The 16,319-nt window shown below is 38.2% G+C and overlaps 1 protein-coding gene across 2 annotated transcripts in view; it reads right to left on the bottom strand.

The window, feature by feature from the left end:
* The window catches only part of pacrg (PARK2 co-regulated), a 176,561-nt gene extending 160,771 nt beyond the window's left edge, over positions 1–15,790 (bottom strand). For both annotated transcript variants that reach the window (XM_055172213.2, XM_055172214.2), the window contains exon 1: positions 15,564–15,790. In XM_055172213.2, the coding sequence (XP_055028188.1) occupies positions 15,564–15,656 (93 nt within the window). In that variant the 5' untranslated portion in view covers positions 15,657–15,790. The remainder of the gene's footprint in view (positions 1–15,563) is intronic.
* Between the last annotated feature and the right edge of the window lie 529 nt (positions 15,791–16,319).

The following is a 16,319-nucleotide window of genomic DNA, read 5'->3' as shown; positions in this document are numbered from 1 at the left end:
CCGACACACAAAATGGCCGACCAAAAACCATTTGGTATCGTTTGACTCGCCATGCCTCACGAAATCTAACAAGACCAGTCTCATAATTTTACATTCAAATTTGCAGTAGTTATAAGCAAAAATAGACATTTTTTATATCTCGTGACCAGTAGGGGGCAGTGTGACGAAATGGTGCATGCACCCTCAGGACATCACTGTTATGACATATACCAAGTCTCATATTAATACGCAAAAGTTTTGCGAAGATACGGGCTCAAACACATTTTGGCGTGCTCGCACTCGCATTCTTTGATGCGTTATACGACAACGGATAGGTCTACCGAAAATCTTTTGATAACTTTTTGTCTAGAGTGTCTCTAGATGATGCATACCAAAAATCAAGCCAATCACACGAGCGCTCTAGGAGGAGTTCGAAAAAGTAGGTGTTCAATATAATTCAAAATGGCCGACAGGAAGTAGGTTTGACTCAGACATATTTGATACCGTCGGACTCAGCATGAGCCAAGGAATCAATAGAGTGAAGTCTTATGTCATAGTGGCAATTTAATCAAATGATATAAAGATTTTAAACAATTTATTTACATATACTGACCACTAGGTGGCGCCGTCCTAAAGATTTATAGGTGCGCTCAGAACATGTCACCGATGAACCATGCCAAATTTCGTAGCGATACGCCATTCGGTTTGTGAAATACTGAACTTAATGAGAAAATTCAAAATGGCCGACAACCAAAATGGCCGACCAAAAACGGTTTGGTATCGTTTGACTCGGCATGCCTCAAGGAATCTAACAAGACCTCCTTCATGATTTTAGACTCAAGTGTGAAGTAGTTATAAGCAAAAATATGCATTTTTCGAATTTCGTGACCACTAGGTGGCGCTGTGACGAAACGTTGCAGGCAACCTCAAGTCATGACTGTAATGACATATACCAAGTTTCGTGTCGATACAATAATGTTTTGCGAAGATACAGCCTCACGTCCGTTTTGGCGTGCTCGCCGCCGTATATGTTGTCAATTTATATGAGAACGCATTGGTCTATCAAAAAGCTTTTGATAACTTTTTGTCTGGGGTGTCTCTAGATGCTACATACCAAAGGACATGCAAATCGGACGAACGCTCTAGGAGGAGTTCGAAAAAGTAGGTTTTAAGGAAAATTCAAAATGGCGGAAAGATGTGCATGACAGAAATGACATCAATGTGTGCAATTGAATCATCATAAGCAAAGGATTCAGAGGAAACAAGAATTTAGTTTCTAGGACTCACGGGTCAGAAGTTATGAGCATGAACATAAGTGGATTTTTGGACTGTTGGTGGCGCTAGAGGGTTTGAGTCAGACAAACCAATGTTGCTATAGTAACTTCTGAGACTGTCCTCTACATGTGTGCCAAATTTCATAACTTTCCTATGTACGGTTCTATGGGCTGCCATTGACTTCAATGGCGGAAGAACAAGAAGATGAATAATAATAATAATAAGAAAACTAACAATAACAATAGGGTTCTACGCCCCTTCGGGGCTTGACCCCTAATAAATATAGCTGCAAGCAGCAATGCCGGGGTCAAGCCGAAAAGGGCACAAAAGGATGTAAAATTGAGATTGGATAAGCAGATTGAAGAACCTAGGTAAACCTAATAATTTTAGATGTAAAAACAAAAAAGTAATCAACAAAAATAATTTAAGTTCTTGACTACTGCAATCGTCCTTCTGTTATTGACAATCATGGAACATTAGAGCACTGAAGGGCATGTGAGTGGTGTTTGCAGTTGCAAAACATGGGTCACATCATGTTACAACAAGTTTAATTAATCAAACGAGACCATCCCCGTGTCTCTACGATGTTCTGATGCAGAGATATAGCTTTTGCAAAAACGGTTGATAAGGTATTCTCAATGGTTGCTGGGGAGTGAATTGGCAAACACCAGTGATTATAGTCAAAGCCATGAAAGGAATAATCCATGATGACTCGTGGTTTTAGATGTGTTGTTGCAATAGTTTTAGGCAAAAATACCATATTCTATCTCAAAACCAGTAGGTCGCGCAATGACAAAATTGTGCATGCAACATCAGGTCATGATTGTTTTACATCTAGCTAGTTTTATGTCTATACACTTTAGTTTAGTGAAGAAACAGTTGTATGACCATAGGGCTGGCTTGTTATCAAAGGTTTTGTTCAATTATAAGGCCATCTAGTGGTGCAAGCATACAATTTTTTTTGTGTAGCCTCAGAATGTGCTCATGCATCAGCGTATCAAATCTGGTGAAAAAATCTCTTTTCGTTACGAAGTTACAACCATTTATGTGTAAAAAAACACAAAATTTGAAGGTAATTTTTCGTTTTTTGCAATTTTCGGCCATTTCTGATGAAAATTTTAATATAACACCAATAGAACTTTTTGTTCAGAAGGTAAGGTTAGTTTCTTCCTATGGTGTTTTCGAGTCGATCGGAAAAACGTTCGCGGAGATATTCACGCGTGTTTTTTAAGTGCTATTTTGCTGCGCAGGGTTAAACGTAAGGCGAATTCTGGCATGTTTGGTATCGTTTGACTCGGCAACTATTCAGAACTCCAAAGAAGCAAGTCCCATGAAAATATGTCAATCGGAGCCAAAGTTATAGGTGTATAAAACATTTCTCTGGCCACTAGGTGGCGCTGCAACAAAACTATGCATGCACCCTCGGTTCCTGACTGGCATCTCAAGTACCAAGTGTCGTGTCAATAGGCCTAAGTTTGACGAAGATACAGCCTAAAATCTGTTTTTTTGCGCTCTACGTAAAATTCGTTAAGGCGGTATACGACAACGGATTGGTGTATCGAAATTCTTTTGATAACTTTTTGCCTTAAGTGTCTCAAGATGATACATACCAATTTTCGTGGCAATTGGACAAAAGCTCTAGGACGAGTTCGAAAAAGTAGGTTTTACGAATAATTCAAAATGGCGGAAAATTTTCATGTCGAAAAAAGACGCCATAGGGTCCAATCGAATCGTCTTGAGCCAATGAATAAGAGAAAGCAATAATTTTGTTTCTAGGGCTTACGGATCAGAAGTTATAAGCAAAAACATAAGTGCAACTTTGGACTGTTGGTGGCGCTAGCGGGTTAGACATAGAGACTCCAAATTTGCTGTGGGGACACATTGGACTGTCCTCTATCAGTGTGCCAAATTTCATAACTTTCCTACGTACGGTTCTATGGGCTGCCATAGACCGCAATGGCGGAAGAAGAAGAAGAAGAATAACTAATAATAATAATAAGAAAACTAACAAATACAATAGGGTTCTACGCCCCTTCGGGGCTTGACCCCTAAATATAGCTGCAAGCAGCGATACCGGGGTCAAGCCAAACATGGCAAAAAATGATTCATACCTGATGACTGTCATGATTTAGGATCCAAGTTTGCATTAGTTTTACGAAAAAAATAGCTATTTTTTTGTAACTTGAGACCACTAGGTGGCACTGTGCCGAAACAATAGATGGTGCCTCAGGCCATGACTGTGATGACACATACCAAATTTAGTGTAAATACAATAAAGCGATACGGAGATATAGCCTTAAATGACTTGACCACTAGGGGGCACTGACCAAACAATAAATTGTGACTCAGGTCTTGATTGTGATGACACCCACCAAATTTGGTGTAAATACAATAAAGAGATGCAGAGCTATAGCCTTAAATGACTTGACCACTAGGGGGCACTGACCAAAAAATAAATTGTGACTCAGGTCTTGATTGTGATGACACCCACCAAATTTGGTGTAAATACGATAAAGAGATGCAGAGATATAGCCTTAAATGACTTGACCACTAGGGGGCACTGACCAAAAAATAAATTGTGACTCAGGTCTTGATTGTGATGACACCCACCAAATTTGGTGTAAATACGATAAAGAGATGCAGAGATATAGCTTCAAATCTCTTGACCACTAGGGGGCACCGGAAAGTTTACAAGTCCTCCCAGAACATGTTGCTGATGAACCATACCAAGTTTCATAACAATACGCAATTGCGTTTCTGAAATACTTGAACTTAAAAAAAATTCAAAATGGCCGACACACAAAATGGCCGACCAAAAACCATTTGGTATCGTTTGACTTGGCATGCCTCACGAAATCTAACAAGACCACTCTCATAATTTTACATTCAAGTTTTCAGTAGTTATAAGCAAAAACATACATTTTTTATATCTCGTGACCAGTAGGGGGCAGTGTAATGAAATGGTGCATGCACCCTCAGGTCATCACTGTTATGACATATAACAAGTCTCATATTAATACGCAAAGGTTTTGCGAAGATACTGGCTCAAACACATTTTGGCGTGCTCGCCCTCGCATTCTTTGATGCGTTATACGACAACGGATAGGTCTACCCAAAAGCTTTTGATAACTTTTTGTCTAGAGTGTCTCTAGATGATGCGTACCAAAAATCAAGTCAATCAAACAAGCGCTCTAGGAGGAGTTCGAAAAAGTAGGTGTTCAATATAATTCAAAATGGCCGACAGGAAGTAGGTTTGACTCTGACATATTTGGTACAGTCGGACTCAGCACGAGCCAAGGAATCAATAGAGTGAAGTCTCATTTCAGTGTGGCAAATGAATCAAATGCAATAAAGATTTTAAACAACTTCTTTACATATCCTGACCACTAGGTGGCGCTGTCCTATAGATTTATAGGTGCGCTCAGAACATGTCACTGATGAACCATGCCAAATTTCGTAGAGATACGTCATTCTGTTTGTGAAATACTGAACTTAATGAGAAAATTCAAAATGGCCGACACCCAAAATGGCCGACCAAAAACCGTTTTATATCGTTTGACTCGGCATGCCTCAAGGAATCTAACAAGACCACCTTCATGATTTTAGACTCAAGTTTGAAGTAGTTATAAGCAACAATAGGCATTTTTCGAATCTCGTGACCACTAGGTGGCGCTGTGACGAAACGTTGCAGGCACCCTCAGGTCATGACTGTAATGACATATACCAAGTTTCGTGACAATACACAAAAGTTTTGCAAAGATACGGCCTCATGTCCGTTTTGGCGTGCTCGCCGCCTTATATGTTGTCACTGTATACGAGAACGCATTGGTCTATCAAAAAGCTTTTGATAACTTTTTGTCTGGGGTGTCTCTAGATGCTACATACCAAAGGACATGCAAATCGGACAAACGCTCTAGGAGGAGTTTGAAAAAGTAGGTTTTACGGAAAATTCAAAATGGCGGAAAGATGTGCATGACACAAATGACATCAATGTGTGCAATTGAATCATCATGAGCCAAGGATTCAGAGGAAACAAGAATTTAGTTTCTAGGACTCACGGGTCAGAAGTTATGAGCATGAACATAAGTGGATTTTTGGACTGTTGGTGGCGCTAGAGGGTTTGAGTCAGACACACCAATGTTGCTATAGTAACTTCTAAGACTGTTCTCTACATGTGTGCCAAATTTCATAACTTTCCTACATACGGTTCTATGGGCTGCCATTGACTTCAATGGCGGAAGAACAAGGATGAATAATAATAATAAGAAAACTAACAATAACAATAGGTGTCTACGCCACTTCGTGGCTTGACCCCTAAATATAGCTGCAAGCAGCAATGCCGGGGTCAAGCCGAAAAGGGCACAAAAGGATGTAAAATTGAGATTGGATAAGCAGATTGAAGAACCTAGGTAAACCTAATAATTTTAGATGAAAAAACAAAAAAGTTATCAACAAAAATAATCTAAGTTCTTGTCTACTGCAATCGTCTTTCTGTTATTGACAATCATGGAACATTAGAGCACTGAAGGACATGTGAGTTGTGTTTGCAGTGGCAAAACATGGGTTACGTCAGGTTACAACATGTTTAATTAGTCAAAAGAGACCATCCCCATGTCTCTACGATGTTCTGATGCAGAGATATAGCTTTTGCAATACGGTTAATAAGGTATTCTCAATGGTTGCTAGAGAGTGAATTGGCAACCACCGGTGATTATAGTCAAAGCCATGAAAGGAATAATCCATGATGACTCATGGTTTTAGATGTGTTGTTGCAGTAGTTTTAGGCAAAAATACCATCTCAAAACCAGTAGGTGGGGCAATGACAAAATTGTGCATGCAACATCAGGTCATGATTGTGTTACATCTAGCTAGTTTTATGACTATACACTTTAGTTTAGTAAAGAAACAGTTGTATGACCATAGGGCTATCTTGTTATCAAAGGTTTTGTTCAATTATAAGGCCATCTAGTGGTGCAAGCATACAATTTTTTTTGTGTAGCCTGAGAATGTGCTCATGCATCAGTGTATCAAATCTGGTGAAAAAATATATTTTCGTTACGAAGTTACAACCATTTATGTGTAAAAAAACACAAAATTTGAAGTTACTTTTTCGTTTTTTGCAATTTTCGGCAATTTCTGATGAAAATTTTAATATAACGCCAATAGAACTTTTTGTTCAGAAGGTAAGGTTAGTTTCTTCCTATGATGTTTTCGAGTCGATCGGAAAAACGTTCGCGGAGATATTCACACGTGTTTTTTAAGCGCTATTTTGCTGCGCAGGGTTAACCGTAAGGCGGATTCTGGCATGTTTGGTATCGTTGGACTCGGCAACTATTCAAAACTCCAAGAAAATAAGTCCCGTGAAAAAACTTTGCTCACAGCCAAAGTTATTGGCGTATAAAACATTTGTCTGGCCACTAGGTGGCGCTGCAACAAAACTGTGCATGCACCCTCAGTTCCTGACTGGCATCACAAGTACTAAGTTTCGTTTCAATGGGCCTTAGTCTGTCAAAGATACAGCCTAATATCAGTTTTTTTGCCCTCTACGTAAAGTTCGTTAAGGCGGTATACGACAACGGATTGATGTATCAAAATTCTTTTGATAACTTTTTGCCCTGAGCGTCTCTAGATGACACATACCGATTTTCGTCTGAATCGGACAAAAGCTCTAGGACAAGTTCGAAAAAGTAGGTTTTACGAATAATTCAAAATGGTGGGAAATTTTTCATGACGGAAAATGACGTCATAGGGTCACTTCGAATCGCCTTGAGCCAAGGAATCAGAGGAAGCAAGAATTTTGTTTCTAGGACTTACGGATCAGAAGTTATAAGTAAAAATATAAGTGCAAATTTGGACTGTTGGTGGCGATAGCGAGTTAGACATAGAGACTCCAAATTTGCTGTGGGGACACATTGTAGTGTCCTTTATAAGTGTGCCAAATTTCATAACTTTCCTACGTACGGTTCTATGGGCTGCCATAGACCGCAATGGCGGAAGAAGAACCAGAATAACAATAATAAGAAAACTAACAAATACAATAGGGTTCTACGCCCCTTCGGGGCTTGACCCCTAAATATAGCTGCAAGCAGCAATGCCGGGGTCAAGCCGAAATGGGCACAAAAGGATGCAAAATTGAGATTGGATAAGCAGATTGAAGAACCTAGGTAAACCTAATAATTTTAGATGAAAAAACAAAAAGTTATCAACAAACATGATCTATGTTCTTGTCTAATGCAATCGTCTTTCTGTTATTGACAAGCATGGAACATTAGAGCACTGAAGGACATGTGAGTGGTGTTTGCAGTGGCAAATTATGGGTCACATCATGTCACAACAAGTTTAATTAGTCAAAAGAGACCATCCCTGTGTCTCTACGATGTTCTGATGCAGAGATATAGCTTTTGCAAAAACGGTTTATAAGGTATTCTCAATGGTTGCTAGGGAGTGAATTGGCAACCATCAGTGATTATAGTCAAAGCCATGAAAAGAATAATCCATGATGACTCATGGTTTTAGATGTGTTGTTGCAGTAGTTTTAGGCAAAAATACCATATTCTATCTCAAAACCAGTAGGTGGCGCAATGAAAAAATTGTGCATGCAACATCAGGTCATGATTGTGTTACATCTAGCTGGTTTTATGACTATACACTTTAGTTTAGTTAAGAAACAGTTGTATGACCATAGGGCTGGCTTGTTATCAAAGGTTTTGTTCAATTATAAGGCCATCTAGTGGTGCAAGCATAGAATTTTTTTTGTGTGGCCTCAGAATGTGCTCATGCATCATCGTATCAAATCTGGTGAAAAAATATATTTTCGTTACAAAGTTACAACCATTTATGTGTAAAAAACACAAAATTTGAAGGTAATTTTTCGTTTTTTGCAATTTTCGGCCATTTCTGATGAAAATTTTAATATAACGCCAATAGAACTTTTTGTTCAGAAGGTAAGGTTAGTTTCTTCCTATGGTGTTTTCGAGTCGATCGGAAAAACGTTCGCGGAGATATTTACGCGTGTTTCTTAAGTGCTATTTTGCTGCGCAGGGTTAACCGTAAGGTGAATTCTGGTATGTTTGGTATCGTTGGACTCGGCAACTATTTAGAACTCAAAGGAAACAAGTCCTGTGAAAATACGTCAATCGGAGCCAAAGTTATAGGCGTGTAAAACATAAGTCTGACCACTAGGTGGCGCTGTGACGAAACTCTGCATGCACCCTTAGTTCCTGACTGGCATCACAAATACAAAGTATCGTGTCAATAGGCTTAAGTTTGGCGAAGATACAGCCTCAAATCCGTTTTTTTGAGCTCTACGTAAAATTTGTTGACGCGCTATACGACAACGGATTGGTTTATCAAAATTCTTTTAATAACTTTTTGCCTTGAGTGTCTCTAGATGGTGCATACCGATTTTCAAGGCAATCCGGCAAAAGCTCTAGGACGAGTTCGCAAAAGTAGGTTTTATGAATATTTAAAAATGGCGGGAAAATTTTCATAACGGAAAATGACGTCATAGGGTCCAATCGAATCGTCTTGAGCCAAGGAATCAGAGGAAACAAGAATTTAATTTCTAGGACGTACGGGTCAGAAGTTATAAGCAAAAATGTAAGTGAAACTTTGGACTGTTGGTGGCGCTAGCGGGTTTGAGATAGAGACTCCAAATTTGCTGTGGATATTATTTGGACTGTCCTCTATCAGTGTGCCAAATTTCATAACTTTCCTACGTACGGTTCTATGGGCTGCCATAGACCGCAAGGTGACAGGAAGAATAATAAATAAGAATAAATAATAATAAGAAAACTAACAGATACAATAGGGGTCTTCGCCCATTCTGGGCTTGACCCCTAATAATAAAATTAAGAAAACTAACAAATACAATAGGGTTCTACGCCCCTTCGGGGCTTGACCCCTAATTACTGCAAGTATTATAACAAAGGCAACTTCTGTGGTTTTACTTTATCTAGAAAAAATGTTAAAAGTTACAGTCATCAAAGAGCTTGCATATCATCTTGAAAAATCGGTATCGGCATTGGTATCGGCCGATCACGAAGACAACAAATCGGTGATCTGTATCGACCTATAAAAATCCTGATCGGAGCATCCCTAGTACACAGGGGGGCCGCAGGCTGAAAAAGTTTCGGAACCACTGCCTTGATGTTCACACAGGGTGTAAGCGTTAACACTTCCCATTCACTTTTTATGGGTGACGTCATGCGTTGCCGTACTGAATTGTGAATCGCTTATGCAAATAACCAAGGCAGAGCGAGCCAATTACGTTTATGGAAGACCAGAGCATGTGCTGCGGCCACTGTGTGGTGGGTGATTTTAAACGCGTGGTTTTGCATCTATTTGGCATATCTTTGGGCTTAACTGGCAACCTCATTATGAAATGCGAGCACTTGACGCTGATTGGCTGCCTTTGCTGCTACTCAAAAGAATGTAAACTTCGCCGTCTTCAGAACACGGACAGACCAAAATTTTAAAGATAGAAGAACCTACCTGGGAACGCAACTCGTCATTTCGCATTGAACTTCGTGAACACTGCTGCAATTTACTTCCCATTGGAGGCGAGAGGCCGGAACTATGCAAATTATTCAGAAGGGGAGGGAATTGAATTAGAGTGGGGGGGGTGACATGCATTTTATGTAACATTTATCCGTTGTTAAGATTGGGCCATTTTCTGGCGGACATTTCTAAAGAAGGAATTTCTATGAAACGGAGATGTTCAGAATGTCTACCACTTTTCGTATGTTCGTGAATGCGGGTAGACTATCGTTATTCAACTAAGACAAGGTAAAAACGTCTTTTCATTCTCCGTCCCCTTTAACAAATGATGAACAAAATGTATATTATGTGTACAACTATATTTGACTTTTGAATTATTATTTTAAATACTGAAATCTTATTTTGGTGGGGCCAGTGAAAATTTTGGCAGGGCAAGTGAAAACCTGAACCTGAAAATATTTGCGTTGTCATTCCAGCCGAACAAAACACATGATTCGCAAAGTATGCACTGTTTTTTAGCCTGTGTGAATCTTGACATCAATACATACTTTGACTGTATAAGAAATTTCTCAAGAAATAAAAATATGGGCAAGTAAATACTGAAAGAATTACAGTTTTTAAGTCAATATTTCACCATCCAAACGCAAATAGTGTCAAACACTAACTTCTTATATGACAACTCTGTCCTGGAAGAAAAGAGTTTGTGGAAGGCCATGTGGTCTTTATATTGACACCTTCTGAACAGGTCAATGAGCAAACCAACAGCTGTTTAGCTCTAGGAAATATGTATAATTTAAACTAAGAGTGAAATGCTTGTCACATTAATGTGAGATGATGGCTATAATGAGGAACAGTCATAAATTAACAGACATGCCCTCAACAGCACTCAGCATCTCCTGTGAGGGACCGCAGCTTAGATCACAACCTTAATTAGCACATGGGGGAAATTTAGGTCAGTTTAAGTACAGGAGTGAGGGTTTAGCCATGAGTTAAGGAGGGTAATTAATTAGTCGCATACAGATGCTAAAGAGGCTCATTAGTGAAGTGACTGTGGGATAGAGGATTGTGTGTCTGTATTAGCCCCTGTCAGAAGTTAATAATCAAGAACCTAAACATTAAAACAACAAATAGATGCAATCTATGTCTAAAAGGCACAAAAGCAGCTCTCATGTGATTTAAAACTGAGGCCTTAGTTTTAAGTTATGAAATTAATAACGCAAAATAAGCTCTGAACATTTAACGTCTTCTCTCACAAATATATAATTTCACTTTAAAAGATGAATTAGGTAAATGATGTGCTTTTTGGAGCTTTTGGGTTCCATATAAGATAACATAATGGCATTTAATGTCACATTATTTCTTTGTGTTCAAATAAAAGGAGAGTAAACTATGGAACAATTCTGATATTTGGGTGGTAGGGGTGTACCGTATCGCAGCTGAGCTGATCCACGCGAATCATAAACCACTGTTCGACTGGCATGCGATTCTCGGATTCTCAAACTTAAATAGGGAAAGTTTATCATTTGCACGTGTTTCAAAGGCTGGCAAATATAAAAAATTAAGTGAAGAGTTTTGTTGCAAAACGAGATAAATCCATTTTTTAACATTTTTGACAAAACATGTTTATTATTATGTTATCATGTTATTAATTTGTTTTATGGTGCTATTTTTTAAGTTATGAAGGTTAAAATCAAAACAAACCAACTGCAGTTGCATTGAAATTAACTGGAATGCACAACCAAAAAAACGAGATTTCTGAACAATTAAAAAAACGGTGGTTATCTCGTTTTGCAACGAAACTCTTCAAGTATTTTTAAACAACTTAACAACAAAAAGGTGCTAAAGTGAGCTGTTTTCTGTACGCACAGACACACATGCGTTTACATATATACGGTCCAACCAGTGTTGGCAGATTGGAAATGTCCAAGGATCAATGTACCAGAGGCTCAAAATTATGGTATTTGGAAGAAAATTATTGTACACAAGTCAAATGTGCAGAATACAGCTATTTATCTAGAAAACAACTGATAGTCTGCAGATATTTCCAGTAGATAAAAAACTAGAGCCGTTTTTCAATACCAAGTACGCCAAACTCGGACTTGTGTCCTTCGTAGTTCGAACTTGCAAGTACAGACTCGGAAGAACGAACTCTTGACGCGAAATGCATTCTGGGAAACTTCGCTGTCATAAGTCCACACAAGTCTCCTCTGATGCATCCTCGATAAAATGGGCGGATCAAGAACACATCCGGGGATTTTATGTGAACTTGGGCTTGATGCGAACTTTGATTTGGAACAGTACTTGGTCCGCGACTGATGACGTTTCACAAGTCCACAAGAACACAAGTACAGACAAGAACGCATATTGAGAAACGGCCTAGGTGTACCTTAGTCGGAGTCATTCTCAACGATGATTGGCCGAGAAGACATAAAGTGGAAGAGATGAAAAATATTGTGGCTAGAAGAGAAACAGCAACCATCAAAACCATTTTAAATCTCACAATTCATGGGATTTAGTAGCTTTATTTCATCTAGCCAGGGCCGCTGTTTTCATCCTAAGCCTACCCCCAAACCTATCTCTAAACCCAACATCTCAGAAGGTAGTAGCTGTATTCCTTCTAGCCAAAACCAAGAGATAGAAGGCATTTGCATTCTCTTCACAATTATGTCGGTAGTTGTAGGATCCACAGATACATCTCGTTACCCCGATGTTTGGAAATCGCCCTCCGTCTGTGTGCATGCGCACATTTAAGTGCACTCAATTTGCATACACGGAGAGACGCGTTTCAAAAAGCAAGCAAATATAGAATCTTTCTGTTCTTGACAGGACACAAACAAAATGATCCCGAAATACCACATTATTCTTCTTTAAAAACTAAACATTTGTTTATGTCTTACGTATATAGATTAGAGGCAGAAATCAGGTCTGTGCTTATCTTAAAGAGACAGTAACCTCAATTAATGTTAATCAAACAAACGAAGACAAAAAGAATATCACTTCTGAAACTCTATAAAATAATAATTATATTTAATTTTACAATAATGACAGTGTTATTAATCATTTTGTTCAATTTCTGTACGTAATGCCAATTTATGACCTTATTAATGTGCAACTTTGTTCTTTTTTATAAATGTTTGTAATTTGTTTATTTGTTCTTATTAGATTTTTGCTGATCCAAAAAATTATCTGATCCATGCTTCAAAAACAGCAATGTCATTCGAACTGTGAGTTTTGTGATCTGTTACCTATATTTGCAGGTAGTGCTAACTAAACCATCTTTTAAAACATCTGGTCTTATAATTTTTACATCAAACTACAGCACCTATTCAACAATGTCATAAAAATGAGCAAATACTATCTTCAATAGACCAAAAAGATCTGATGGGCTTTTATATTTGTTATGGGAATCTAATACATCTTCATCTCTGGCTAACTTATAGGGACTATCAAAAGAAAAGCCAATATTTGACTATTATACCCCAGCCTGCACTGATGGGGGTTATGTCATGGAACGATATCAAGAATGATGGGGAACTGTCAGCTGGATGATGACAAAACTGGACCCACATCCAGCAGAAACTCCATTTTAAGGTGACAAATATATTTGTTGTATGAAATCTAATGGGGTAAAAAGAAAAAACGTAACAAATGCTGTATTGTGTGCAGGAGATGACCAACCAGGTTTAGCTAGATCAGATTTGAAGGGTTAAACCACATGCCTTTTCTTCACACACAAGTGACAGCCTGCCTTTTTGTGTTCACACCATTTTTCCATTACTCCACTGATGCAAAAACTACTTTTTCATTTCTTAAAGGAATATTCAATTATCTTAAAAGAAAAATCCAGATAATTTACTCACCACCATGTCATCCAAAATGTTGATGTCTTTCTTTGTTCAGTCCAGAAGAAATTATGTTTTTTGAGGAAAACATTGCAGGATTTTTCTTATTTTAATGGACTTTAATAGACACCAACACCTAATACTTAACTCAACACTCAACAGTTTTTTTCAACGGAGTTACAAAGGACTCTAAATGATCCCAAACGAGGCACAAGGGTCCCAACCAGCGAAACGACTGTCACTTTTGACAAGTAAAACAAAAAACATGCTCCTTCAAACCACTACTTTTCGTCTAGGTCCGGTCCAGCGCGACCTAACTCAAATGCGTAGTTACGTAGGGTGGTCACGTGTTACATATATAAAACGCACATTTGCGGACCATTGTAAACAATAAACTGACACAAAGACATTAATTTGTATCAGTTGACATATAACAATGTAGGAACGGTCCTCTTTCAACACACTTGTAAACACTGGGGCGGAGTTTCGCATTCGTCCTCTGTGACCTCTTGACGTGATGACGTATTGTGTGGGGCACGCAGGCGCATCACGACCGGATCTAGACGAGCAGTTGTGGTTTAAAAGTGCATATTTTTTATTTTTCTTGTCAAAAATGACAATCATTTCACTAGATAAGACCCTTGTGCCTCGTTTGGGATCGTTTGGAGTCCTTTGAAAAAACTGTTAAGTGTTGAGTTAAGTATTAAATGTTGGGCTCTATTAAAGTCCATTAAAATGAGAAAAATCCTGCAATGTTTTCCTCAAAAAAACATAATTTCTTCTCGACTGAACAAAGAAAGACATCGGCATTTTGGATGACATGGTGGTGAGTAAATTATCTGGATTTTTCTTTTAAGAAAATGGACTATTCCTTTAACGTGTGGTGCTTATCCTTGATGCTTAAATTGCATGTGCCTTCTCTTACAGGTAAGCACATATATCCAGCACTGACACCTGCCCAGCAACCTCAATGCCTGATCAGTCAATGACTTAACAGACAGCATATTTGGTTTTGGACCGACTTTCAAGTCATAGCAATACGACGTCTAATTGAAGTGAGCTATAGACACAGGCAAGTTAAGTAAATATTTAATAATCTTATAATTGTTTATGATTTATAAAATCTTTATTGTCACTGCACATGTACAGTGAAACTCTGGTGGTGCAACCTCAAATCCCGTCATAGAAAATACAAATGCCAATGTATAAATCTATACACAAGATTTATAAACTAAAGGGCAAGTACAACTACAATACACTATAGTTTATGATATACAACAAAATAAAATCCGGTAAGACAAAAAGGATAACCAATGTACCTAAATGTTAGAGTTATGTGCAATAAAAACAGAAAGTGACAGGTAAGGTAGTGTATTTGTCCTATAGCACTATGACAAATAAGTCATAATTGCACAATGAAATATTGCACAGTGAGAATTTCAATAAGATATGGCAATATGGAAGAAAACTTTAAGGTCTCATATAAATGGTCATTTATCAATATACTTTGTAACCACGTCATCAGATGACGTTTTGTTAAACTAACTGTCAATATGTGGTATATTATAACCAACAAAGGATGCACGTATCTACAAGTCCAGGACCAGACATGCCTTCATAACTTCCTAGCTACTGCCGTCTAGGAGATTGACAGCCAGGCACAGGTACATTACATCCTAAACACAGGGCCATTTATGCAGGCATAGCCAAATTAATACAGAAAATAGCGCAATGATACGGACCGTACAAATACATAAAGTGCACGAGGATGTTAACGCCGGCAATGAGCAGCACCGTTAAAAACACCTCAGTTAATACATTACAAACAAAATAAAAATTTGTGTAAGTGATGTGTTGTGTTTGTTAGGTGTGAATTATTAATCTGACTTTCGCATTAGTTTAACTACTAAAGTTAACTGACTAAATTAAAAACGTCAAAACATGAGGGATAACTTCATGCAAGCTCACCACTGAGTTCTTCATGGTGGATTTCACCGTAAATCCCTCCGTTTTCAGATCTCCTTTCATCAAATGTTGAAAGCTTCTCGTTTTCGTACACATCTCCAACTAAACGAAATTTAAGTAACGGAATAATACAAGTTAAACTAGTTAAGCTGTGTGAAAAGCAGGTGATAACTCAACCGCGTCGAATCGGCCCTCTCCTGTTTGGGTTGCTAAGGACTCGCGTGTACTCCGGTTGCCATGGAGGTTTACAACAACCCGGATGTTATTCTCGCCAGGGAAACAGCGCGAGGCGCGCACTCCGCGCAGTCGTTTGTCAAACGTCATTATAATGAAATTGAGATGGAAAATTACAGTGTTGCAAAATCATAATCAATACTAGAAAGCAGTATAATGTTCCAGTGATGCATAAGGCATTGATTTTCTCGATACATCTATCTTTTATTTATGGTTAATTATTTTTTCAATAAATACTTTCAGTTTTTCTTTATGACTTTACAAACCAAGCACTTTGTATTATTTGTAGCCTGATGTATATGCCCGGGGCCATCATTATTTATTTTTAAATCATGTTTGACATTTACTATTTAAAAGTTTACCTTATGTTTTAGTAAAGTAGCCTATAACTTATCAAAGAAATCATATATATTTTTCAGTGTAGTCACCCTTTGCCTACACTAAAAACGGCTGGGTTATTTTTTACCCATGTTAAATATTAGACAGAACACTTTTAAAGGGGACATTTCACAAGACTTTTTTTAA

Source organism: Misgurnus anguillicaudatus, chromosome 7, assembly GCF_027580225.2.
Source record: "Misgurnus anguillicaudatus chromosome 7, ASM2758022v2, whole genome shotgun sequence".
NCBI lineage: Eukaryota > Metazoa > Chordata > Actinopteri > Cypriniformes > Cobitidae > Misgurnus > Misgurnus anguillicaudatus.
Note: the sequence above shows the minus strand (reverse complement) of the source record. Positions and strands in the feature narration are given on the sequence as shown.